The 26,174-nt window shown below is 43.6% G+C and overlaps 1 protein-coding gene across 2 annotated transcripts in view; it reads left to right on the top strand.

Moving 5' to 3' along the window:
* celsr2 (cadherin, EGF LAG seven-pass G-type receptor 2) overlaps window positions 1-26,174 on the top strand; it is a 76,635-nt gene that overhangs the window by 36,376 nt on the left and 14,085 nt on the right. For both annotated transcript variants that reach the window (XM_080424778.1, XM_080424777.1), the window contains exons 3-20: window positions 1,098-1,320; window positions 6,142-6,257; window positions 6,452-6,540; window positions 11,355-11,512; window positions 12,272-12,435; window positions 13,193-13,318; window positions 16,576-16,742; window positions 19,524-19,703; window positions 20,229-20,342; window positions 20,768-20,924; window positions 21,209-21,350; window positions 21,485-21,605; window positions 22,129-22,312; window positions 22,718-22,819; window positions 22,947-23,041; window positions 23,722-23,931; window positions 24,933-25,116; window positions 25,732-26,059. In XM_080424778.1, coding sequence (XP_080280904.1) covers window positions 1,098-1,320; window positions 6,142-6,257; window positions 6,452-6,540; window positions 11,355-11,512; window positions 12,272-12,435; window positions 13,193-13,318; window positions 16,576-16,742; window positions 19,524-19,703; window positions 20,229-20,342; window positions 20,768-20,924; window positions 21,209-21,350; window positions 21,485-21,605; window positions 22,129-22,312; window positions 22,718-22,819; window positions 22,947-23,041; window positions 23,722-23,931; window positions 24,933-25,116; window positions 25,732-26,059 — 2,860 coding nt within the window. The remainder of the gene's footprint in view (window positions 1-1,097; window positions 1,321-6,141; window positions 6,258-6,451; window positions 6,541-11,354; window positions 11,513-12,271; window positions 12,436-13,192; window positions 13,319-16,575; window positions 16,743-19,523; window positions 19,704-20,228; window positions 20,343-20,767; window positions 20,925-21,208; window positions 21,351-21,484; window positions 21,606-22,128; window positions 22,313-22,717; window positions 22,820-22,946; window positions 23,042-23,721; window positions 23,932-24,932; window positions 25,117-25,731; window positions 26,060-26,174) is intronic.

Raw genomic sequence — 26,174 nt, 5'->3', positions numbered from 1 at the left:
CAATACATTTCCAGTTTTATATTGAGTCTCATCTGCAGCGTCCTTGGGATTTCATTTGAATGAATGGGCAATAGCCCTACAAAGATAATTAATAAACTGTATCTTCCGTTGACGTTAGGATAGTGATTAATCGTATTGGAGTAAACAAGAGCCATGTTTGTCAATGGTCTACTCTACAACATAAAGACGCATCTTTGTCTGCACCCTATGTGTGCCAGTCAGTACTCAGAACTACTACACGCACGGCGGAAGTGTTCCACACTGCTGCTGACTGAGTGGCTTTGACACAGATTCTCAGTTCATGCATGGAAGCATCCAGTCTCGACCCTAGCAACTGTGCCAGCAGCCTCCCATCCGGAGAAGGGAGACAAATGGCACATGTGGGGATGTGGGCTACAGGAACGCGGAGTATGGCAGTCCGCTCCACTCACTGTGACACACTTTCCCTCTTCTCTCACACTGCCTCATTATACCACTACTACTACTGTATAGTATATCATTACTATACTATTGTATTCTAAAAACCATTACTATACCACAAGTACTGTATTCTACACCTCTACTGTAGTCTATTAAACTACTTCTTGTATACTATTACCACTAATTCTGTATTCTATCCCAGTACTGCTGTATTCTCTCTCCTCCCCTCAAACACAACCATCAGATTCTGTCACTGTCAGCCTGATTGGACCTGAAGTATGGCTGGTAGAATCACGCGATGCCACAATGAATTGTACAATGAAGTATAATACAGGGCTTAACTGGGTGGTTAATTTGACTAATCAATTGAATGTCGATTATAAAAACATCGATTTGAATGTTTTTTGTGTTGATTCATTGATGTATTAGAAATAAAATGTCAGAAGGCGTGACGCGGCTCGGTACTCGCTGTGCTGGATGGCTGCAGTGTAGGGAATAAAGATGTGACAAACTGTAAGGGAGAACGATGGCTGTGTGCCTTGGCATCCCTGAGGATGCAGCCGCATTGACAGCTGTAGCAAAACCTATTTGTCACAGACACACACAATATTAATCCCCCATCCATCGTTGTCTACCCCTCTCTCTCTCTCTCCCTCTCTCTCTTACCATTACTCCAGGTGAGCGGTGTGAGCTGTCATCCCGTTCGGGCCGCTGTGCCCCGGGAGTCTGCAAGAACGGAGGCACGTGCGTCAACCTGCTGGTGGGCGGGTTCAGGTGCGAGTGCCCGTCGGGCGGCTACGAGAAGCCTTACTGTGAGATGACCACCCGCAACTTTCCTCCACAGTCCTTCTTAACCTTCAAGGGCCTCCGTCAGCGCTTCCACTTCACCCTCTCCCTCACGTGAGTATACTCTGACACCCCTCTCTCCATGCAATCGGGCCGCGTGGTTCCAAACATGTACCCCCGTCTTTCACTCCCACTCATGTTCCAGCGTTCCCCTCCACATTCTGTGAGGCACTCTTGTCAAATCGCCCGCCCCCGACATCCCATTTTTGCCTGCATTGCTCATCGGCGTAAAGCATGGGCTTTGCCTAAACACCCCCCCTAAACCCTCTGCCCCCCACACTTTATGTAACCATAATGGTGTTTTATAACAATAATGGAATCACTTAACGGGCCGCTTTTATAGCGGACCTCTGGCACGGGAGGAGTGTGTTATCTGTATTTAGGAATACAGAGTACCTGTGCGAAATGTATTCAGAAACCCAGTGTGCTGCAAAGTGCATGTGCTGTGAAAGCTTTAAGGAAGATGAATGGTCATCCCCGATGTCCGTGGAAGACTGTGTTTTTTTGGAGATGGGCCTTGTGTAACCAAGACCATTAATCCCAGACGCAAGACTGTGATCTTATTACAGTCGATGCCAGCCCAGTGGTCACTCTGAGCTACGATAGAGTCAGCGCTTGGCCTAGTTCCACATTGTCCCACTCATCAAGGTGAAGCTGATATACGCTGCCTTTGGGCTGTTTGTCTGTGTGTGTGGATGCGGTCATTATTCCTCCTTACAAGGATGCTCTTTTACTGTGCACTTGTGTATGATTCTTATTTCTTTATATATATACTGTATACACACGCACGCACACACACAGTAAAAGAGCCTTTAGTGAGGTGCTTTGCCAGTTGTTGGCGGTGGCTGTGCGGGGGGAGGGGGTTGGTAGTGCTCTGGAATAAACAGATGACCTGTGAATACTGAACGCATGCAAACACAGCAGGACCTCCGTGTTAATGAGAATCTGTCTTGAGCTGAAGGAAACACGCCATGCGATGAAATATAAGCAACAATGGGAAGCACTTAATTCCGTGTGATATCCATCATAACAAAGCCGTCACCTCTGGGAAGGTATCAGAGGAAATGTGTCCCGGCATACTGCTTTACTTATTGAGATACATGTCACTTTAGACATGCTGCTCAGGGGTTGACGCTAATAATGGGTGTTGGTGAAAGCGATATGCCTTTTGTTGAGTTTTATGGATTTGGGCTTTCTCTGTGTGAGGCTCAGGTGGCAGTGTAATTGATGAAGAACCGCTCAGACCAGTTTGTTTTTTTGGTTGTTTTGTTTTTCAAAAGCCTGTCTACATTTCACCGACTGTTCAGAGAGATGTGTGAAGCAGTCGGTGCGTAAAAGCTGCTGATGTCTAGGGGGCTTTGAGGCAGGTGAGCTCAACGTGTAGCCCCCGTCACCCGAGATGGCATTGATCAGGTTTCGGCCATAAAGAGCAGCTAAGACCTAGATCCTGTTTACTGTAAACCTGCACAGACAGTGCTTGTTCTGGGATTTGTTGTAACAACAACACTGTGGCCCAGGGAAACTCCGGCACACTAGTCGAGGTTTGAAGGAAAGTGCACAAAAAGAAACCTTGATAGAAGAATGACATAATATAGAACATTGATGATATTAATGTTAATTTCAACCCCATCTCAATATATCTGGTAGCTCTATTTATTTATTTATTTGTTTGTGTTTGCTTGTTTTTAATTTTCACAAAAACAAGAAATCCCCTTAGTAATAAATAAATAATGATTGCAGATGATCTTAAAATAAATCTAAGAACAGAAAAATTCTGTTAGACAAGACTTTCCATTCCAGTATTGTGGTGCAGTGCAGGATGCAAGCTTGAAACTACCTCGATGATGCTGTGCACTGATTCTTTTTTCTCTCTCGTTAGCTATCAAAGCATTTTAGAATCAGCCTACAGCCACATTGCTTTCAGTCATAGGAGTTCTTTTCACCACTGTATACATCTTATGTGTGTTTCACCATGTCGCGTGCCATGACACGGTTTCTACATAATGGTGGACTGGTTGTTATTTCTACTGACGGGTGCCTAATGTGACGTGTAATGATGCCAATGGAGTCCGTATTTAGTTCCGGCTGATTACTCTTATAGTTCAGAGGGCTCGGGGGGCAAGGCGGATAAGCCTTTTAAATCGATACATCAGATGCTTGAAGGCTAAAGCCTCATTTATACCATAGGAAAATATCTGATAATTAAGCTAAAAATGCATCATGATGCCTCAGGCTTAAGACTGAGAATGTGAAGATGAGTTATTTTTTCCTTTGATTGAATGTCTTGTAGCTTTCTTAGCATTTTGTCTGTGTTTTGTCTGTGATATTATGCATCAGTGTGTCCCCTTTTGCTCTCCTCTGAACTCATGATTATAATTTTTGTCAGTAAGCTAGTCAGCAGTGTCATGTCCCATGGCCATACTCCTAGATTTGGAATACTGCACATACAGCAGTACACACAAGATACCCCCGCCCCCGAAGGACAGGAGGAAACAAACACTCGATATTCTGTGAGAGCGTCCCAAGATGTGTTGGTGTGGGAATTACAACCCCTTACTGACAACACATTATTCTACTGCAGCTGTCTGACAATGATGATGTTTACATGATGGCTGCAACTCAATTATCAACCCAATCTGCCTGAAAAGTAGTTTCAAATGTGTATTTGATTAATAACTGAGTGAAACCACACTAGTTTTGATTGGATCTGATCGTGTTTGATTGCTCGTATCGAGTTGAGGTTTTCTCTGGAGGTCAGCCTGTTTGGAATAAGAGTAAATTAGACCTATTACTGGATTATTGGATCACATGTCAGTGAAGCAATTGACTGTCTGAACAGGCTGGGTTGGACCTGGCAGCAAGTAAGAATGCCAGTAAGCCACAGGAATGTCAGGTTTGTCAGTTCTCAGAGAAGACTCTCTTGGTTTCTTCACTGTGTGGTCCCCAGGAAGATGGATCAGGGTAAATCCTGGTGCTCATGTATACATATATCTGATATAACTCAGTTTCAGATATCCTTGTAAGCTTATTTTTAAATTACATTTAAACCCACAGAGCACGCCTGGCGAGTAAACTGTTGTTAATAAACCATGTGGTCAAACTGTGAACTTGAAGCCCAGGAGGACGCCAGAGCCGACAGAGTGATCCCTTGTTAGGAAGGTGCAGAGATGCAATGCTGTATTCAAATCAAATGTTATAATAGGAGCATTAGTATGAAAACAGGCAACATGCATGGCCACTCTTCAGCTTCAACGTAAACAGAAAGGTGAAATTCAGGTGGTGGTTTCAGCAGCTGTTTTTGTTTTCCTCTGTTAGAAGAAAACTAAATGCATTTATGAAGCTATAGTTGTTTCCTGGTTTATGTTTAATGCATCTGCTTGCTTCCAGTTACTTCCAGTCTTGGCTTTCCTGCTGCACCCCCCTAGCATTGACATTGCCCCAGTTTTCTGTCTCTTTTTCTTTTTTTATCTCACACTGTAGTACCTATTCAATCATGGCATGCAGTTTCTGTGTTTCCGTAGTGTGCTTTTAGCCATGATTACACTGCACTCGTGTGCTCGTGCGCGCGTGCGTGTTGCGCGTACGCGTGCGTGTGGTGCTTCCCTTGGTCTCAGTCTGTCTCAGTGTCTCGTGGTTAACCCGGGTTAGTTGTTCAGTGATCTGTGTAAAAGTTTTGCATTGTTAAAATCTTGCCCTCTTTTCTTCCTTGGCATATCACATGGCACACTACATTGCCATAGTAGAAGTACAGCTATGAAAGGAAAACAAGCTTAAATACATCAGACATTTACATATAATGCAGACATTTTTTCTGTAATAGGACATGCCTGAATGTGAATGTTCTCTTAATATGGGACATAATTGAATACATTTAAAGATCTCCGGGTGTTAAAAATGAGACAAACAATGATACAACATGGTGCAGGATATCGGTTATGTAAAATGGTTGAAGTGGCAACAATGGGGTCTTGAGATGAGAGAGACTAAACAGAGACTGAATGGTTGATGGTTCACTCTCCTGGTCCTATTGAATCGCCTGCACATAAAATGCCATGTGAAGTGCCTCTGAGCAAGGTGTCCTGCCCAAATGACTATTGTAATAATTATATGTATGCTGTGTCTCCCTAAAGACCGTGAAAATGTGACTTCCTATTCTGGTCAACTTATGTCATTTATGTCATTTATTCTGATCTTGCACTTTAACCCATTAGAATTGGCCTCAGGTCTTAATGGGTTAAGTTGCTCTGGATGAGAGCATCTGCTAAATGCCTTAATTGTAATTGTAACCTAAAGATGAATACTGCTCTTTGTGTGGCACTCAGTGTTAAAGAATGGGATTGAGGGTAAGGACCTACAAATTGGTACAAGCTACAGTTCTAGGAGATTTGTTCAATGCCTATTCTTGCATGTCCTTGTGCACCATTACACGGTTGACCTGCTCAGAACAACTATTTGTTTTTTATACTGTAAATCAGTCGTTTTCAACCCTTTTCATATCAAGGGTCATTATTTATTCTGCATTTGAGCCACGGACCACCATTTGATAAGTTTTAGACTCTCAGACCCAAGACTTCGAATATTTTGTTATCGATATTGTCCACAATTCCATGCTTTATTGATGTTGGTACCATGTAGGAGAGATAACAGGCAAACGTTGATCAAAATAACAATTCTTTAATTAAGTAATGCAGATGTTTAACAATAATTTAACTCTTTAGAGCGTAAAATGAAACCAAATGGACTCGTAATTTTTTAGGGGACCACCTGGAACCCCCTCAAGGGCCACTAGTGGTCCCCAGACCACTGGTTGAGAACCACTGCTGTAAATGAAATTTGTTGGTTGTCAAGAATCTCTGCATTTCTTCTGTTTTCCAGATTTGCTACCAAAGAGCCCAATGGTTTATTACTCTACAACGGTCGCTTTAACGAAAAGCACGACTTCATTGCCATGGAAATCATCAACGAGCAGATCCAGCTCACCTTCTCTGCAGGTATAGTAGGAGAAATAATGGTTAAACCATATTTTATTATTCTTCGTACAACGGTGTCGTGCAGCAAAAATAGCAGATCTACAAGCTCACAGCGCGTCGCAACACCTCGTGAGCTTGTAGATCTGCTATTTTGTGCGTGTGAAAACGTTCCTTTTTCCAGGACACGCATGCAATCTCTTGTCATTTGATTTCAGGTGAAACTAAGACTACAGTGTCACCGTACATCCTCGGAGGGGTCAGTGACGGACAGTGGCACGTGGTCCAAGTCCACTATTACAACAAGGTACGCCAGAAGCAATAGAATGTAGGACAATTTGGTCCCCTATCATATAGGGGGGACGATCCGCAGCGCCAGAGAGATGCATTTATAGAGGGCGGTTTGTGATTGGTTAGTTTCAAACTAGGTTAAGATGCCACACACAACCCATTTATACTGGAGTGGATGTTACCTGTCCGTTCACAGAAGCCAGAGGATGGCAGGATAATGAGAGAGCAGGATTATTTAGTCTAAACCAGCAGCATATGACAGCAGGAATACCACTCATTGTTTCATTTGGACTGAAATCTGCACACAGACATACTTAATTGCAGTTTAACAGACAGAACAGGTTTAGTTTGTATGCACAATAATTGCCCTGTTGATAACCGTCGCTCTTCGCCGTATTATCACTATCACATTGGCCACCTGGATTTCCATAAATGAAAAGCAGTACTGAGTGTGCAGCACAACTGTGGTCCATTTCACCCTCTGATTGAAATTAACACCCTGGATTTTGCACACTGTGGCCAGAAAACCCTGAGATGTGATGGGGTTTATTGTCACTTGCTTAGAGCTGCTGCTGTGTCACTCCAAAGAGTTATCGGTGACAGGCCGATGATCTGGACGGGTGCCAGTGTGCCAGCTAGACACAGTGGATGACCTGGAACAGTGCCAGTGTGCCAGCTAGACACAGTGGAATGAGGGAGGAGAGAGAGAGAGACAAAGAGAGACAGACAGAAGTTAGTGAGCTGAACTGGGAGTAAGAAATAAAACGGTGGAGAATGTTTTAGCCCAGTGGTTAATATCAAAGACTCCCATAACTGTTGAGAGTGTACAAATGGACCCTTACAGGGTCCTTTTGGTTCTATCTGTACACTCTCAAGAGTTACAGACCTTTAAGGGTCCCTCAAGGTACCCTGAGGGTCCCTGGACCCAACTTTGAAAACGACTGTTTGAGTTGACAGACGCTTATCTATGTTTTGACAAATATGGTTCAACAGGGGCAACTTTTGAAATAAATCAGTGGAGAATGTATGGAACTCCCCCCCCCCCCCACACACACACACACACACACCCCAGACCAGCACACAGGATGTTACATTTTCGCCTATTCAGGAAGTCACTTTGCATCATAAAGATGTTGCCAGGCAACTCCCCCAGCGTGGATATTCTATTCAATGTCTATGATAACATGGCCGTGTCAGATTCCAGCCAGCAGAAGTAATGCAGGGGGGGGGCACAACAACATCTTGTGGCCCATTGGACGAAAAAAACGCTTTGGTTGCCTTCCAGGGAAGACATTACACTCTCATTAATCACTTTAGTACAAACCCCAAAGTCCAATGAATCTCTGAATCATTTGCTCTTTAGGTTGACCTAGTATTTTACATGTAAATGTTTTACATATTTACCATTGATTTATAGACTTGTTTGCTGTCAGTGTTGGTAATCCAGCAGCTCTTGGACTCCATAGAGGACATTTTGTTTTGTTTGTTTTGTTTCCGCTACATTCGACATCCCCGGGTTTATATGTCATTTATAACACCAGCCCCTTTGTCCCCTTGAATGTAATGCATCAACTTAATATGGGTCACTGTAACAAAAAAAAGGCCCCGTAAAAGAGGAGAGAATCTGAACCCCAGGACCCTGCACTAGTTGAGCTAATCCCTCCAATCAAAGCCCTCAGCCTCTACAGCGGTGAGCTCATGTAGTCCAGGTCCTGCGAGTCACCGAGGTAGAAAGACAGCTCCTCCCTCTTGAGGTATCCCACGGTGGCCTAGACTGGCCTGTCCCTGTCCGCAGGGGGTGGGGCGGGGATGAGGCGGGAGGGTGGGGGAGGGGGGGGGGCATTTTAGATTGAAATGTGCCTTTCAGGAGGAGTGGGGACTGTGGAGAATGGCAATGACCGCTGCCTTTGTGCTCCGCTCTGCTTCCATTGGGACCACGGGCAGTGAATGATGCAGCCCCGGGGAAGGTGCCTCTCTCGCTCTCTGTTCTCCGGCAAGGACAGAAAAGCGAGGCAGGAGAGGACCAAATGGATGGAGAAGAAGAAAAGCAGAGAGGAGTATTGACTCTGGGTTTTGAACGGGCGACACGGCGGCGCTTCAGGGCCACCCCTCTGGTTGCTATGGCTTTCCAGTCAATCTCACATGCCATATTTGCGTAGTTTGTCGCCCATGAACCTCCTTGTGCGTCCCTGTCATAGAAGGGTGATGGACTGACGGGGTACTCATATCCTCCACAATCCCCCCTGTCGCGGCATGTGAGAACACTGTTTAATGTAGTCCTGTGAGTAAATATGTACCTTCCAATCAGCGCTGACAGGACTTGGGCTTTGTTCTGCCAGAAAAGGCATTAGCAGACAGTCATTATAGGAGAGTCAACAGCCGTGACTGATGGTGGCTGTAGTGTAGCAAGACAGGGGCCCCTGGGTGCCATGGCACACAGTAGGGAGGTCAGTGAAAGGACCAGCGGATCTGGCCCAGAGTCCGTTTTGGACCTGGCATTATAGCAGGATGAAACCGTGGAAAAGAGCGTGTCGGATGATTTGAAACTATGACAATCCCAACAGGCTATTCCACAACGCTTGCTTTCTTACTCACTCCATCGTTGACAAATTTGCCACAAACGTGCTGAATGATCTCCGACTCAACAGGGGTGGTACTGAAAAGAAACTGTGATTTTTGCAATGCTCAGGGTTTGCAGTGTGATTGTGGATTGTCATTATAGCATTTTAGCTGTCCTTTCACTTTCCACTATGCTTTTGAATAGTAAAGGTGCCTCCATGCACACATCAAATCACTAATGCAATACATGCATTTGTTGTATAGATTACTAAATACTCCAATACTCCTTATGGAGAGGAGAGTTGACATTGCTGTTTCATCTTAGGTCATTCATAGGTGGTCATAAGGTGCTGTGAGAGGCTGGCTCTTGTTCTTTCCAAGTTAAGGAGTAGTGTTCTCTGCATTTCTATCATTCATTCCATCATTGATCGCAAAAACACCCACCGAGACAGGCATGGAATTACTGGCAGCTTCTCAATTAGACGGCGGTATTCATGGCTCACAGAGATATCATCTAATCTCCTCAGTGGGTGCAGCTGAAGGGCCATGTGAGAGAAATTTAGCCAAGCAGTAGTCCCTTCTATATTGCATTGGGGTGATGTGGCTTCACTACAACATTCCAGTGCAAAAGTTGACCTGAAGTGACGCCTGCGATGTCTGCTTGGGTGGCAACATATTTCTGTCCAATCCACTCGGGATCTTATCTTAGCAACATTATAGTAAGGGATCAGACAGTCACAAAGGGGCAGTCATAGCAGTAGATGTTTATCATATATTCTATTATAATTTGTAAGGCTTTTGCATAAAATGAGGTCACTTTTGGTTTGGTAGGATTGAGGGGCTAATTTAAATGTTGCACAACCATGTCTTTTGCAGAGAATATCTGATTGTTCCACAACACGTAAATTGCACTTAAAGATAACCAATAATAAAACCCTGTGCATATTCTTAACTTTGATTTGATTTATTTGAAATGCAATAAAACCACAGGGTTACAGCATTTCAAGGATAACACAATAAAGTCCTAAGACTTATTTCCATTGCGGTCCTCTCACAATCAACAGTTAATTAAGTAAAAAAAGACATGACAGTGTCACAGTAACATATACAGTACATACATAAAAACAAGCGCTCCACTATCTTTCCCTAGATAGATACCTATAGCAGCATTGCGCTCACCCCACCCAAGGCCTCCTATCATTCCTGGACCCCAGACGGTCTTAATTCCTGTTAAATCCTGTCTGACCAGTGGACAGCTTCACTGGGACCGTCCTCTCTCTCTCTGTGGGAGGGAGGCCGCTCCTCTCATCACGGTGGCAGCAGCGCGCGACACCAGCTTGAACCTATACTTATAGTTAATATGAGCTCTACATGACCTCAGAGGAACGGTCCCGTTTGAAAAGAGGTTGTGACCTTTATTGACAGGATCATTATTCTCTCCGCCTCAAACCCCTCCTCCTCTTGTTGCTCCCACCATTGATTTCACTGACAATGAAAAAGATCCTTTTGTCGGGACCTCTGGCCTGAGAAGGGCGCTAGGCCCCTTTCGTGTGTGTGTGTGTGTGTGTGTGTGTGTGTGTGTGTGTGTGTGTGTGTGTGTGTGTGTTTCTGCACGTGTGTTTAGCAGCCACTGCTTTTTTTTTTTTTTTTTCTTTGTGAATTATAAAGAAAGTGGAAACTAGCAACAGAGAAGGTTGTGATACAAATGACATTTTCATGTAAGACAGCCAAGCTATGTTTTCCAAGTAGCTATGAAACAACAACAATGATAAATTGTTGTAGCAAGTCTTTTAGGTTCTTTTCATACATACAGACAACCACAAATAATTCATCAATATACATGCTGTAGTAACACAGTGATTTTGTGAATAAATAACAGTTCATTTCAAACTGGAGCAGTTAGTGACATGTTGAATTGTTGTGCGTTTTGTTCATTATACTCATGCAGAATCCTTTTCAAATCCCATCATATTATATTATTATAGAATTTTAAGTATTCACAGAATTATTAGTACGTATATTGCAGGCCAAGCAGAAGTGTTTTTATAATTTTTTGACAATGTTTTTGGGGCCTTTTCTTTGGATTCGGGAGAGGAGAGTGACAGAAAACAGGGAGAGAGACACGCAGCAAAGGTCGCCAGGCTCGGGAATCGAACTTGCGGCTCGCTGTCAGGCTGCATTTGAGCCTCTGTGTGGTGTGCGCCTTAACCACTATGCCATCGGCGCCCCAGAAGTGGAATGATATTCATGACTTTGTCTGTCACCCCGCAGCCAATCCTAAACCAGGCCGGACTGCCTCAGGGACCCTCGGACCAAAAGGTTGTTGTCGTGAACGTGGATAACTGTGACACCTCGGTGGCCCTGAGGTTTGGTCACATGATTGGAAACTACACCTGCGCTGCCCAGGGCAGCCAATCAGGATCTAAAAAGTAAGTACGCAGAAAAGACATTGGCTATAATAATAATAATAATAATAATAATAGTGAGTTGTAATTGAACTGGAGAATTTAAATCATAATTATTTATTATTTTCTGCTTTGTATTTAGTGTATGCTCTTATTCAAAGTTAATAGTTCTGCAGTGATTTTAATGATTCCACTGATTCATTTATTTTCTAAAGTGACTGCTCATCTAATTAGGAGATAAACGATCATTCTTTCAAGTCAAGTATTCTTCCTCAGGATGTTTATTCTGTAGCCTTTTCAATTCCTGCAGGACAAATGATAATAACTCAGCAAAACTGTGTTGGTGTTACCTTTTTAACGTCCACATCTACAAGCTCACAATGTTTTGCAGTGCATTATGGGCTTGTAGATTGGCTATTTTAGCTATTTTGAAATAGGGCTTAAAGGAGTAGTTCACCTAAGCAATTACTTATTTTCTATCAATTACACACCCTATGAAGCTTTGAATTCATGGAGATATTTTTGTTTTTGTCGCAGTCCTTGGCCAATCATTTAATGACCAGCGGAGTCTCCCGTAGGAGTCTCAATTGAGACTCTTACGGACCAGCCACCTGGTCATCAAATTATTGGCTCAGGACTGCGACAAAAACAAACAAATCTCCATGAATTCAAGGTTTCATGGGGTGTGTAATTGATAGAAAATAAGTAATTATTTGGGTGGTCAGTTTTTTCTTTGCAAAAGCATGAGCTGTTTAAAACAGACCCGGGTTCTTTGTTCATCAGATCCCTGGACCTAACAGGCCCTCTGCTCCTCGGAGGCGTGCCCAAGCTCCCCGAAGACTTCCCCGTTCAGAACCGCCAGTTTGTGGGCTGCATGAAGAACTTGCTCATTGACAATCGCCAGATAGACATGGCCAGCTTCATCGCCAACAATGGCACTTTGCCAGGTACAGTATGTGACATCGCAGCCTGCTGTTTGCCATCTGCGTGCTTTCAAAGTTCACGATTACCCCGTTACTTTCATCTACCACAGCTGTGAACATTGTGCAGTGCATCGCCGGAGTAGCCTAGTTTCTTACTTACGTTACGCAATATCACCATATAGAAATACTCTATTTCTGTTCTGCATTCAAAGTTTTACTTGAGTAAAACTACAAAAGTATTGGCATTAAATTACCAAAGTAAAAGTAAGATTTTTCTAAATGTTTCAAATGTTTTCAAAAATAGTTGTCCTACAAGCTCACAGTGCGATGCGATGCGTTGTGAGCTTGTACTGTAGATAAGCTATTTTGAATAGCCTAAGTATAACATGGGGCTTAAGTGGTTAATGTATGTTTTGTAATAATGATATAAATCTGCAAAGTAACTTATAACTAAAGCTGTCAAATAAGCAACATTTTGCCTCTAGGATCGGATGTAGTGTAGTAGAAGTATATTAAAAGAAAGGAATAAAAAAATGGTATCCCAAAGTTGTACTTATAAGTACAGTACTTGAGTAAATGTACTTAGTTACTTTCCACCACTGCCTAGTTTAACACTGCAGTGAAAGTAGCGAGCGCAGCGGGGAACAGAAGATGCTGTGAAATGCTCCTGCTACCTGATAGGAACATTGATTAGCCTCCATCTCGCTGCCACTGCGACAGAATAATGAGGCGGCTCAGAGCAAACACACTTAACAGGCATTTCATTTCCTCATCTCCGCAGGATGTGCCGCCAAGAGACACTTCTGCAACAACAGTCCGTGCCTGAACGGCGGAACGTGCGTCAACCTATGGGGCTCCTTCAGTTGCGATTGCCCTCTAGGATATGGAGGGCAACACTGCGAGAGGGGTGAGTCAGTTCAATTAAATAAGACACAGGGCACCAGGCTGGAACATCTCCAGTGTGTATTAACCATATTAACCACTTATAAACCCTCTGTTCTTAGTAAGACGGACCTCTACACCGAGTCTGCACCAAATCACTTTCAAAATGTGAGCTTGTAGGTCTGCTGTTTTTGGCTAATGTTCCCCTATAGAACGTGGATGCTGGGGTTCAAGTGGTTAACCCTGGAGTCCCTATTTTGGAAATGTCATTTTAGGTGAAACAAAAGAAAAGAAAAGAAAAATCCCAACATTTCAGGAGAAAAAGAAAATAGCCATTCTACAAACACTGCTTGTAGCTTTGTGTGTGTGTGTGTGTGTGTGTGTGTGTGTGTGTGTGTGTGTGTGTGTGTGCGTGTGCGTGTGCGTGTGCGTGCGTGTGCGTGTGTGTGTGTGCGTGTGCGTGGTGCAAATCGCTGAACCGATCAGCACCAAACTTTGTATGCACATATCTTTTTATTTTTTTAATAATGGAAGTCAGTGGGGCTCTGATTGGGCTGAAACTTTGTCCACATTTGGATTCATATGTCATAGACCTATGTCACAGGCTGGCCACAGTATGTCCGAGATCCACATTGGAGCCACGCCTTTCCCATGTGGATCCCGAAATAGGGCTTTAGTGGTTAAGATAAAGTCAATTTCACCGTGTCCACTGGTTCTGAGTGAGTCATCACCTGTCTCATTTGGGAACCCCTTTCTCAGTAATGGAGATATGCTAATGTGCGGAGAGTGTTCATTATCATTTCATGTCCACTATCTGCTGCCACAGCGGGTAACCTAGCGCATGAAGGAGGGAATGAGTGGAGCTGTCAGTACTTCAGTTAGTGGTGTTAACTCATAATAAAGTGAAAAGATAATGTATTATCTGAAGAATGACTGACTTGATTACAAAGCGCCTGTTGACGTAACCCACAAGGGTACTTTCTATTGCCAGAAATGTTTTTACTATCTGCTTATCAGAAGCGAAAAAGGAAAATATTTTGGGTTACTTTTAGTTAGAGGAGACTGTGTGCGTGCGTGCGTGCGTGCGTGTGAGATGCGTCTATCTTGGTGTATCCCAGTTTCCCTTTCTGCTGTTGTTGTACAGCAGCTGTTAGGCTTGCTGATTTACAAGGTACAGCAGCTTGAGAAAGGAGAGCAGAAGAGAAATGAGTCTCTCTGGGAGAGAGACTGTAATGACATTAGTGAAAATGGCATTTCTTTCACAAAGTATTCTTCTTCTCCACAACAAGAAGTGTAAAGGAAAAGGCGAGGACGAGGGCATGATGTGGGGAGGGAGAGGCACTACCACGGCTTGGAAAGAGGAATAACATTGAGTGTAGTAAGCAGATATAATAAGATGGATAAGAGACTTGCCATTTGCACAAATGCATAGGAATTCTTAGAGCACAGCTCCCTGGGTCAGCATTAGATAAAAGTACAGACGACAAGAGACAAGAAAGAACATACAATAATAAACACGGCACAAAAGAAAAGAAAAGCTGTAAACAGATCTGTTATCTTTAAAAAAAAAAAAGGGAAAACTAAATAAATAAGCGCTTCATATATTATAATTCAGTTTTCAATTCATGATTCAATTCATTTCAGTTCATGATGCAAGAGAGCAGGGGATGGAAGAGGGCTCTGGGTGGAAGTGGAGCAGGGAAGCATGGTGTAGCATGCTGACACGTTAACGATCGCTAATTGGGGTTTTAGGAGTTTTGATGAACGTGAATATATTATGATGAACGTGAATATATTATGAACAATCACAGTCATGATCAATGAATCACGGCCGCTAAATACTTCTTCTACAATCCAGCTGTTAACAGTATTTAATCTGTATAAGTAAACATTGATAGGAAAGGGCTGGGCATGTACAGTAGAACATTATGTTCATACTTAGACATTGTTCTTCTGTCTGGGCCTTCTAGGCAGAGCAGCCACCTTATTTACTCCCATGTCACTGGGCGAGGTGAAACTCTTAACACGTTTCAACCTATTTACACAGTAAAATTAATTTATCTTCTGCTGCAAGGAGTGATTTTTTTAGCTGAGCTTTTCTTTTTAGGGCCTCCGCCAGGGACGTTGATAAGATCAAACATTATTATTGCTAAACTGCACCACCACCACCGGAGCTTTTGCCTTTGGGCTGCCTCCTTCTCTGGCTGCTGACAGTGATGCATGTCACGGTGCATCAGCGTGATTTGTTATTAATAATCAATCATCACCGCCAAGGTGGTTCGGGGTGGTTTCCATCAGCGTGAAGAGGGAACAGCCTAATCAAGAGAGAGATGGCAGAGCATCCAGCGAGCGTCCTTTCATGTGTGTGTGTCTCCTTGAGGTGAAAAAAAAGAGACAAAAAGCTTGCACTGGCTGCATACCAAGTGAATGCGTGTTTAAAGTGCACACAGTGCACACACAGGTGCCTAATGCACCCAAGCCCACACACATGCACTTTACATACATATGCATATTATCGCTTTCAGGTAAAAACCTTGTATGTCCTTGTATGTCCAAAACCGTGACTTTTCAGAAAATTGAAAGATTTCAAAGAATGCTTTTCATTGGTTCAATATTTGTGAAACCCACAGACAGACTTTCACTTTGAAATCAGAAATGGCTAAAAGAGCTTGTAGATCGGCTATTTTTGCTACTTTTGTGATACACTGTAGTATGACAAAATTGGAGAATTTACACAATTATGGAGATACAAGGTTTCTGCCCGACAGGAACGATATACTGTATGACTGAGATTCCTCACACTTGATCACATCATATTTAGCACCTTCTGTCAGGATGTAGCAGGATAGAATTAGAATTTAAATTACAGTTATTACTGTTTTAACCGCTTAAACCCTATATACTTAGTTGATTGAAAAGGGACGCTATAGGCCTCAAGTATAACACATGTTATTTTTCACTTCATTGTAATACCTTTTGTCCTTGTGTCTTTTATGCTCTGTTAATCATCATAGACGGGTGTATATATCCCAACATGAGAGTGATTCAGTTGTGACAACTTCAGCAGATCACAGAGCATATTGCAGTTGAGAGATAAAAGATTACTGCCAACAAACAAGCTGATCCATGATGACTCACTGTCGCAGACCACCTGCTGTGGCACGCCAACAGTTTTCCCTCGCTCTCTCTCCCATTCTGTTCACTCTCTATCTTTCTCTCTCCCCCTGCCAATTTCTCGTTAGTTGTTCTATGATTTTCATCATTGATCGCTTGTGTTTGCAGTGATGGCCAGCCCACAGCGTTTCCTGGGTGACAGTCTGTTGCAGTGGAACAACGTGGCGGCGGTGTTCTCTGTGCCCTGGCACGTGGAGCTAGTGTTCCGCACACGGCAGCGCAGCGCCATGCTGCTGCACATCGCTGCTGGGCAGCAGCACAACCTCACCCTGCAGGTGAGAGCCCAGGACACATGATGCTGTAACTCCTTCTGCCTGCTGGTGCTCACGCACGCACGCACGCACGCACGCACGCACGCACGCACGCACGCACGCACGCACGCACGCACGCACGCACGCACGCACGCACGCACGCACGCACGCACGCACGCACGCACGCACGCACGCACGCACGCACGCACGCACGCACGCACGCACGCACGCACGCACGCACGCACGCACGCACGCACGCACGCACGCACGCACGCACGCACGCACGCACGCACGCACGCACGCACGCACGCACGCACGCACGCACGCACGCACGCACGCACGCACGCACGCACGCACGCACACATTTATTCCAGTCAGTGATATCTGCAGTGTTATCCAGTTGCAACCTGGTTGCTATTGGTCTATGGTCTCTATTTGGGGCATGTCATTATAGGCAAGAGTTTTGAACATTTTAAAAAACTTTTCACTATAATCTTTATTTTAAATGATTAAATCATTAAATCATTAAAATAATTCAATATTTCAACACATTTCAACATTTTCCTAAATGTTTCAAAAGTAGCAGATCTACAAGCTCACAAAGTGTTGCATCGCCAAAATAGGACTTAAAGGGATGGTTCACCCAAATAATTAGAGGAGACTCTGTGTCTCCTACCGTAACTGCCGCGGGTCATCAAATTATTGGCTTAGTCTCCATGGGGTGACTAATCGATAGGAAAGAAAGTCATTTTTGTCCCTTTAAGTGGTTAACTCTGAAGTGTAAAAACGGACACCTAAGTGTCCATCTTTACACTCTCTTGAGCTAAATTGACACTGCAACATTTGCTGTGCATATGGCCTCACCCTGCTTGAGGCCAATGTTGCATCATACATTATTTCGCTCGGCAGACAAGAGCATCCCCGCTACAATGCACAGCAATGTCAATTCATGTGTAAGGGCATGCACAGTGGTAAAGAAATGATATATATTACTTACTCACTACTGTATATTTAATTAGACATGCACTCTGACAACATCACTTGGAGAGTGAACTGGCAGATCTATTCATTCTAGGAGTTCAAACGGTGCATTTACGGTACATAGTGCCTTTATCCAAAGCGCTTTACAATGTGCATTACATTCACCCATTCACACACACCAACGGAGGAGGACACCATGCAAGGCACCAACCTGCTCATTGTGAGCAGTTAGGGGTTAAGTGTCTTGCTCAAGGACACTTGGATAGTAACAGGGGGGTGAGCTGGGGATTGAACCCGGGAACCTTCCGGTTCGATCCTCCGAAACCCTCCTGAGTCTTACCAAGAAAGTGTGATGTGATTAGTGATCTTCACAGCTTAAATAGCTTTGTTATTGTGAGTGAACGATGGGGAAGTTTGCTCGGACATTTGAACTGACCAGTGGTCCAGTGTCAGTACTGATTTGATCAGAATCTATATTGTAGCACACTGGTTCCCAAACTGGGGGTCGGGACCCCCAGGGGGGTCCCTAGATGATTTTGGGGGTCCCCAGATGATTAGCTTAATGTGCAACATTGTTTTTTCATTCAACAGTAAACAAACCAACATACAGGGTATCTAAACATTTCTAAAGTGACAATTTAATGACTTTTAAGACCTTTTTAAAACAAATTGGCTAAATTGTTAAATATTAAGTAAGAAAGAGGCAAACATTGTGAAAATAGCCGATCTATAAGCACTGCGAGGCGTTGTGAGCTTGTAGATCAGCTATTTTCACAATATTTATCTGTGGAACCGAGTCAAACTAAATGTAATGCCTACGATTCCAAGTGCTTGTCAGGGTGGGGGGTCCCCAGTTCAAATATGATTGTTTTGGGGGGGTCGCAGCCTGAAAAGTTTTGGAACCCTTGTTGTAGCAGTGAGTGGAAGCATTAGACCATTAGACCATTAGTGGAAGCATTAGACCAATGCACCCTAGCATAATGTTATCCTGTCCTACCGGGCACAAGACAGGTCTTTCTTTTTAGGATTGAGGCTCCACCTGTTGGCTGTCTGAGTAGCAGCATGTCACTAAATATTTGATGATGTTGAAACGACTTGAGACAGATCACAATAACTTAAACCATCCGTCCGTCCCAACATCTAAGCGTTTTTTTGATTTTCACGCCCGAGCAGCTGCTGTTGTATTTGTCTGGACTCTGGACTTGACGCCTCTTTGATGTTACATAACCGTCCGATGTCTATTTTCAGCCATAGTGTACCTACTGTAATGATATGCAGGGATGTGAGCTTTCAACATCCCCTTTAGAACGGTGCGAACAGAAACATTTCTTCTGTTCGCCGCCGTGCAGTGGTGGAAAAAGTACTCAAAATGTTTAGCAGATCTATAAGCTGACAATGCGACGCATTGTGAGCTTATAGATCGGCAATTTTCAAAGGACCGAAATGTATAGGGCTGAAGTGGTTAATGTATGTTTTGTAATAATCTACAAAGTAACTAGCAACTAAAGTTTTCAAATAAATGTAGTTGAGTAAAAGTACAATATGTGCCTCTAAAATGTAGTGGAGTAGAAGTTAAAGTACTGAAAATTGGAAATCTCCACTACAGTAAAAAATACCTCAAAACTGTACTTAAGTACAATACTTGAGTAAATGTACTTAGTTACTTTCCACCACTGCTCACTCGTTTCTTCTCTTTTGTCTCCTGTCTCCTGTCTCTTTAATCCTTCCACCACACTTCGCTTTCCCCTGCCTTTTTCGATCCCTATCTCCCTGCTAACCATGTCCTGTCTCCTCTGTTCCGTCCCATCCCTGTCATGTTTTTAGCTGCGTGGGGGCAGTGTAGTGATGGGCCTCCAGAGAGGGGAGGACTCCACCCTGTCGCGGGTGGAGGAGGTGCTGGTGAACGACGGGGACTGGCACCACCTTCAGCTGGATATCACCGGGTCTACAGGGCCAGCTGCACGCCACAAGGCCGTGCTGTCTCTGGATCATGGCCTCTACCTGGTGAGTTGGCATTACTCCTATTAGCGCATTAACACATGAGGCTGATTCTACAAATGCCTCCCAACAGTGTTCTTAAAAAAACGTATGTTGCTATATCAGTGGTTCTCAAACCTTTTCATGTCAAAGACCCCCAAAATGATATGTATTTGGCCGCCGAACCCCATCTCAAAAATATTTTTACCCCCAGAAGCAAAGATTTTTGTAAAAACTTTAAGCTTAAATACATATATTCAAAGATTTGATGGGTTAAGGCAGTGGTCTTCAAACTTTCATGTCAAAGACCCCAGATAGATATGTATTTGGCGGCGGACCCCCATCGGAAAATATTTTGTGCCAGGGACCCCCCATACAAGATATGTGTTGTTAAAATGTTTCCAATATATGCAAACACATTTTGTTATAGCAGATCAAGCCCTCAACGCGTTGCATCGTTACTTTTTAAAAACGTTTCTGTTGTATGAAGCACTTTGTAACCATGCGTTTAAAATGCTGTACATATGAAGTTTTACTTTGCTTTACTTTCAGGCCAGTATGGAGGTGGATGGGAAGCTAAAGGAATCCAAACTAAAGAGTGTCAGTGTTGGAGGTGTGAGCAGGGCTGATGGGAAGATACAGCACGGCTTCCGTGGCTGCATACAGGTCAGACACGCACAAACACACACACACACACACACATTTTTTTTACGTTTCCTATATTTCAAAACAACAAACCATTTCAAAAGATTTTTGCAAATACTTTTTTTTTTCAGAAGCAAAAAAAGAAACATTCAAAAGAATTTAAGAATTTTTCAAAAGAATCTTAGAAATTCCATAAATTTACAAAACTTCTAAGATATAGTGAAAACAACAGATCTTCAAGCTCACCACATGTTGCGGTTGCGACGCATTGTGAGCTTGTAGATTGGCTGTTATTTTTTAAATAGGGCATAAGTTATCAATTCACAATGTATCTTTGTAAGTTCGGTTCCCGGCGAGACAACAGATTTATCTTTTTGGCTGCTGAAAAGGTTTGGGGGAAGGCCTGGTGTGACTGTGTGTTGTTGTGTGTGTGTGGATCTCTCCAGGGTCTTCGTGTGGGCGACGGCCTCAGTCTGTCTCTGGCCAGGAAGGTGAACATTCAGCAGGGCTGCAGCGTGCCGGACCCCTGTGGCTCCAGCCCGTGTCCCGTACACAGCTACTGCAGTGACGACTGGGACAGCCACTCCTGTACCTGCCTCACTGGTCAGTCCAATTCATTACATGTCTCCATTAACCCATCTACAAATGTCTTCTAAATCCTAACAGTTTTCTGAAAACCTATGTTGCTATATCAGTGGTGCTCAAACTCATGTCAAGAACCCCCCATCTCAAAATATTTTGTTCAGGGACCCCTCCCAGAAGCAGAGATTTGAGTTACAAATGTTCGCTTTGAAAATATATATACATTCAAAGATTTGCGCACATTTTCACGATGTTTCGAGAACATACCTGACTGTGTGCCGTGTGTTTCTCCCTGACACTGGCAGGTTACTATGGAACCAACTGTACTGACGCATGTGCATTAAACCCGTGTGAGCACGAGTCGTCCTGCGTCAGGAAGCCCAGCTCTCCTCGGGGATACATGTGCGACTGTCCCAGCCACTACTTCGGCCAGTACTGTGAGAAAAAGTGAGTGATTTGTTTCAATTTGTGCTATTTATGTAATTCGGCTGTTCCTTCCGTGTGAGTGTTATAATGATGTTTGCTGACTGTACTGTACTGTTGGTAATATATTAAATTTAGTCTATTTATGCCCCCATAAGGACTGACTTGCCCTGTCCCAGAGGCTGGTGGGGTCATAAGACTTGCGGCCCGTGTGACTGTCTGACAGCCAAGGGCTTTGACTCTGACTGTAACAAGACCAGTGGGGAGTGTCGCTGCAAGGTGAGCATGTTGTCCCACTTACCTCTCATTACACCTCCTTATAGCAGATGACTGTAATAATGACCAATGCCAGACCAATGCCAGATTTTTGGCTCCGATCCCGATTTGGAAGAGTGAACTAATGAACTTTGACTTTGATTTGTTTAAAGATTCTATTTGAGAACATTTAACTTATAGACAAACAATTTATACAAATAAACACACGGTTTAACCACTGTGTTTAGGGTTTAACCACTTAAACCCTATTATTTATTTTTTTAAATATCTGATCTACGTTGTGAGCTTGTACTGTAGACCTACAATTTTTTTTATTGTTTGAAAACTTTTGAACATTTTCTCCTATACACCCAAAATAACGTGGTAAAGTGGTAAAAACAAAAAAACGTACCGTATATCTTACGCTGAATTTTGTTTTTGACGATACCAGTGTCGTCAACAAAAGTCACATAATGGCCGATATATCGGCCAAACCGATATATGGGTCTGGCTCTAATATTATGTGCCATTTTCCCCTTATTTCCAGGACAACCACTACCGGCCCCAGGGCAGCGACGTCTGCCTGCTGTGCGACTGCTACCCGATCGGCTCATTCTCCCGGGCCTGTGACAGAGAGAGCGGCCAGTGCCAGTGCAAGCCCGGCGTCATCGGACGCCAGTGTGACCGCTGTGACAATCCCTTCGCCGAGGTCTCCCCTAATGGCTGCGAGGGTGAGGATTATGCAACATGTTCCCATGCATTTACATTTTTTTGACACCTTCTCACTGCTGGGTTATAAAAATAACCAATTTTTCTCCAGGTGAGCATATCAGCGCTGTCTGGTGGAAACCTTGTATGTCCTAAAGGGTTATTTTTCAGGAAATGGACAAAGAAAATTGCTAAAATAGACGATCTACAAGCTCACAAGCATGTAGCTTGTAGATCTGCTATTTGCACGACTTTTACGACACTCTTGTACAACATTAATTCACGAAAAAACATAAAATTAAAAACATGGAGATACAAGGTTTCCACTCGACAGTGACGATATATAGTGGTGTGTGTTTTTTTTGGCTGCTTCTCCCTTCCTGTCACCTTCTCTTATTCCTTCCTATTCCACTGTGGGTCTCTTCCAGTTATCTATGACAGCTGTCCTCAGGCCATTGAAGCTGGGATCTGGTGGCCCAGGAAAAAGTTTGGTCTTCCTGCAGCAGTTCCCTGTCCCAGGGGTTCCATAGGTAAGGATGCCTCTCAGGCAGCTTTACCCCAATTACCATAGGATAATGGGAAAGGATGTGAAAGTTGCCTCGAGCCCTTCTCTCAAACCCCTTTCCTGTGTCTCTCTCTATATCTTCCCCTTCCCAGGCACAGCCGTTCGCCACTGTGACGAGCACAAGGGATGGCTTCCTCCCAATCTCTTCAACTGCACCTCCATCACCTTCACCAAGCTCAAGGCCCTGGTGCGTACTGTAGATACACTGCTACTCTCTCTGTCTCTAACACAGTTGTTTAAAAAAAAAAAGGACACCAAGTTTGTTATGTAATTAGGCCACAGACCCCCCCCCATAACCCAGTTATGAGTTCACAAATGGAACCACATTTGGTTCCATTTATACACTCTTGGAGTTACAGACCGGTAAGGGTCCATTTGAACTATCAGTCATTTAACTGCGGACCCCCTGAACCCACTCAAGGACCCCTGGGGGTCTGTGGGCTCACTTTGAGAACCACAGCTCTGACAGCACAGCATGTTCTATCATGGACTGCTTGCAGCATGTCATATAAAACCATTCCCCAGTTATTTCCTCATTTATGTCACTTTCACTTCTAAACTGTATGTTGTTGTATGTCATGTTTTTCATACAATGCAAAACTGTTGTTATGAGGCTGTCTGTGTATATATATATATATATATATATTCATGTATGTTACACAATCATGTCTGTAAATTTGTCCACCAGAGGGTGCTGAAGCTGCTCAACTGTGCACATCTCTCTATTTTCATCTCAACCCAGTGGCTAATTTGTGTAAAAAAAAACAAAAAAAACAAAAAAAAAGAGTTCACTGTGATTCATTTGACGAGGACAAATTACCTGGTGTTTTGCTTAAATACTACCCTTCCTTCCTCCGCCCCCCCCAGTCAGAAAAGCTGTCCCGAAATGCGACACTCCTGGACGCCGGTCACGCCCAGAAGACGGCAGCCATGTTGGCCAACGCCACGGTGCACACGCCGCGGTACTACGGCAGTGACGTGAAGGTGGCGTACCGGCTCACTGAGAGCCTGCTACAGCACGAGAGCAACCAGCAGGGCTTTAACCTCACCGCCACGCAGGACGTGCACTTCACTGAGGTGAACCATAAAGCCTGATTGAGCCAAAAATAGCTGATCTATAAGCTCATGGTGCAACGCGTTGTGAGCTTATAGATCTGCTATTTCCAGTGCACGACACCGGCACGCTAAGTATATTTCATGCTTAACAGCTAGAAAAACTGACATATCTATTACAAATGGAAATATAGACGTAAAATGCATTTAATCACAACATGAAACTGCTTAACCACCAGAGCTCTAGCGCCCCCTACTCTGGGGAAACATAACGGTTCGAGTTGCGATGCATTGTAAGCTTGTAGATCTGTTATTTTTGGTGCAGAGATTCCGAGTGTATAAAGGAAATGAGCAGAAGTAGTACAGAGCCAACTCATTACTGTTTTACTATGTATATAGAGGGTTTAAGTGCTTAAAGTGATTGATCTCTTTGCATGTCATTGAACAATGTGATTATATATTTGTGTAATTAAATTCAAATATCTTGCATTATAGATAGATAATCAATCCAGTGTTTCCACGTGCAACATGTCAGTGCTTCATGCTGTGTCGGCTGCATTATTAACCCATTAAGACCGGGAAAGCATCTGTGTCATTTTATGATTTCTTTGGCTATTCAAAAATAGCAGATATACAAGTGTATATACATATATACATACATATACATTATATATATATATATATATATATATATATATATATATATATATATATATATATATACATTTGTAACTCAAATCTTTGCTTCTGGGGGTCTCTGGAACAAAATATTTTACAAATGTTTTAAAAAATATATATTCAAAGAAAGAAAGATTTGCACAAATTTGCACAAATTTGCACAAAAATAGCAGATCTACAAGCTCTAAGCTTGTATATCTGCTATTTTTTAATAGCCAAATAAATCTAAAATGACAGAGATGCGTTCCTGGATTGAAAGGGTTAATAGGAATGCTGAGGTTCTTCTAGCTCGCCTTCTAGCTCCCTCTTCCTGTCATACTGAATCCATGCTGCTCCCTGTCTGACAGAACCTGGTGCGCGTGGGCAGTGCCATCCTGTCCCCAGAGACACGGCCACACTGGGAGCTAATCCAGCACACGGAGGGAGGCACGGCTGCCCTGCTGCGCCACTATGAGGAGTACGCCAACGCGCTGGCACAGAACATGAGGAAGACCTATCTCAGCCCCTTCACCATTGTCACCCCGCATATAGGTGAGCGGTTACCCCAAGGAAGACAAAAATGTCACCAAATGCAGTGCTTCTCAAAACCTTTTAATTTTACTACCTCCTGTTTGGAGGTAGTCCAAATTTTGTCCACATTTTGTGCAACATACATGTTGCACAAAATCATTGCTTTCATTGCTTCCATCCACTGTCTGCCTGTATGTTTTCAATGTGATATCAGTCCAACTTGTCATACAGAATATATTATCCTGTCACTTTAACATTATAGCTAACTCCCACATGTTGCATCATTGTGAAGTACAATAATAACATTGTTAACACTTTTCAACCTAGCATCCCTATCTTGGGCATGGCATTATAAAAAATAAAATTAAAACTTTTTCAAACCTTTTCAAAAAATGCAGATCTGCAAGCTCACAATTCGTTGTGAGCTTGTAGATCAGCTATCTTTGCTGTTCATATGTCTGTTGTTAGATGTAAGAAGGGTGGGCTCCAAGGAAAAAGGTGGGGAACCACTGACCTAATGGTTTTAGAATCATACTGATGACCAATAAAGATGTAATACTTTATAATATAAACATATGTTCATATATGCAGATTTGACTATTTGTCTAACCTTGCTTGTGTGTATTGTCTATACAGTAATCTCCGTGGACCGTCTGAAAAAGATGAATTTCGCTGGAGCCAAGCTTCCGCGCTACCAGTCCCTCAGGGGCCCCCGTCCTGCGGACCAGGAGACGGCCGTCACCCTCCCCGACTCCGTCTTTGAACCGCCCGTGGAGACCAAAGGCCACAGGCACCTGGACGTCTTCCCAGAATCCTCCCCGGGGAACCATTCGGTGGCCAGCACCAGGAGGAAGAGGCGGCACCCGGAGGACAGACAACAGGATGCCGTCGCCAGTGTGATCATCTTCCACAGCCTGGCCTCGCTGCTGCCGGAGAACTATGACCCCGATAAGAGAAGTCTCCGGTAAGAGGAAAATTAAGCTTTGTGGAAAGCAGAGAAAATAGTCACGGTTCTTATTCACCGGGGCCGTGACGAATAGAAGATGCGAAAACGTTTTTTTTTACTATTCATTTGGTGA

Source organism: Gymnoscopelus braueri (genome assembly GCF_963280865.1).
Source record: "Gymnoscopelus braueri genome assembly, chromosome: 3".
NCBI lineage: Eukaryota > Metazoa > Chordata > Actinopteri > Myctophiformes > Myctophidae > Gymnoscopelus > Gymnoscopelus braueri.
This window is presented reverse-complemented; position numbering and strand designations above follow the sequence as displayed.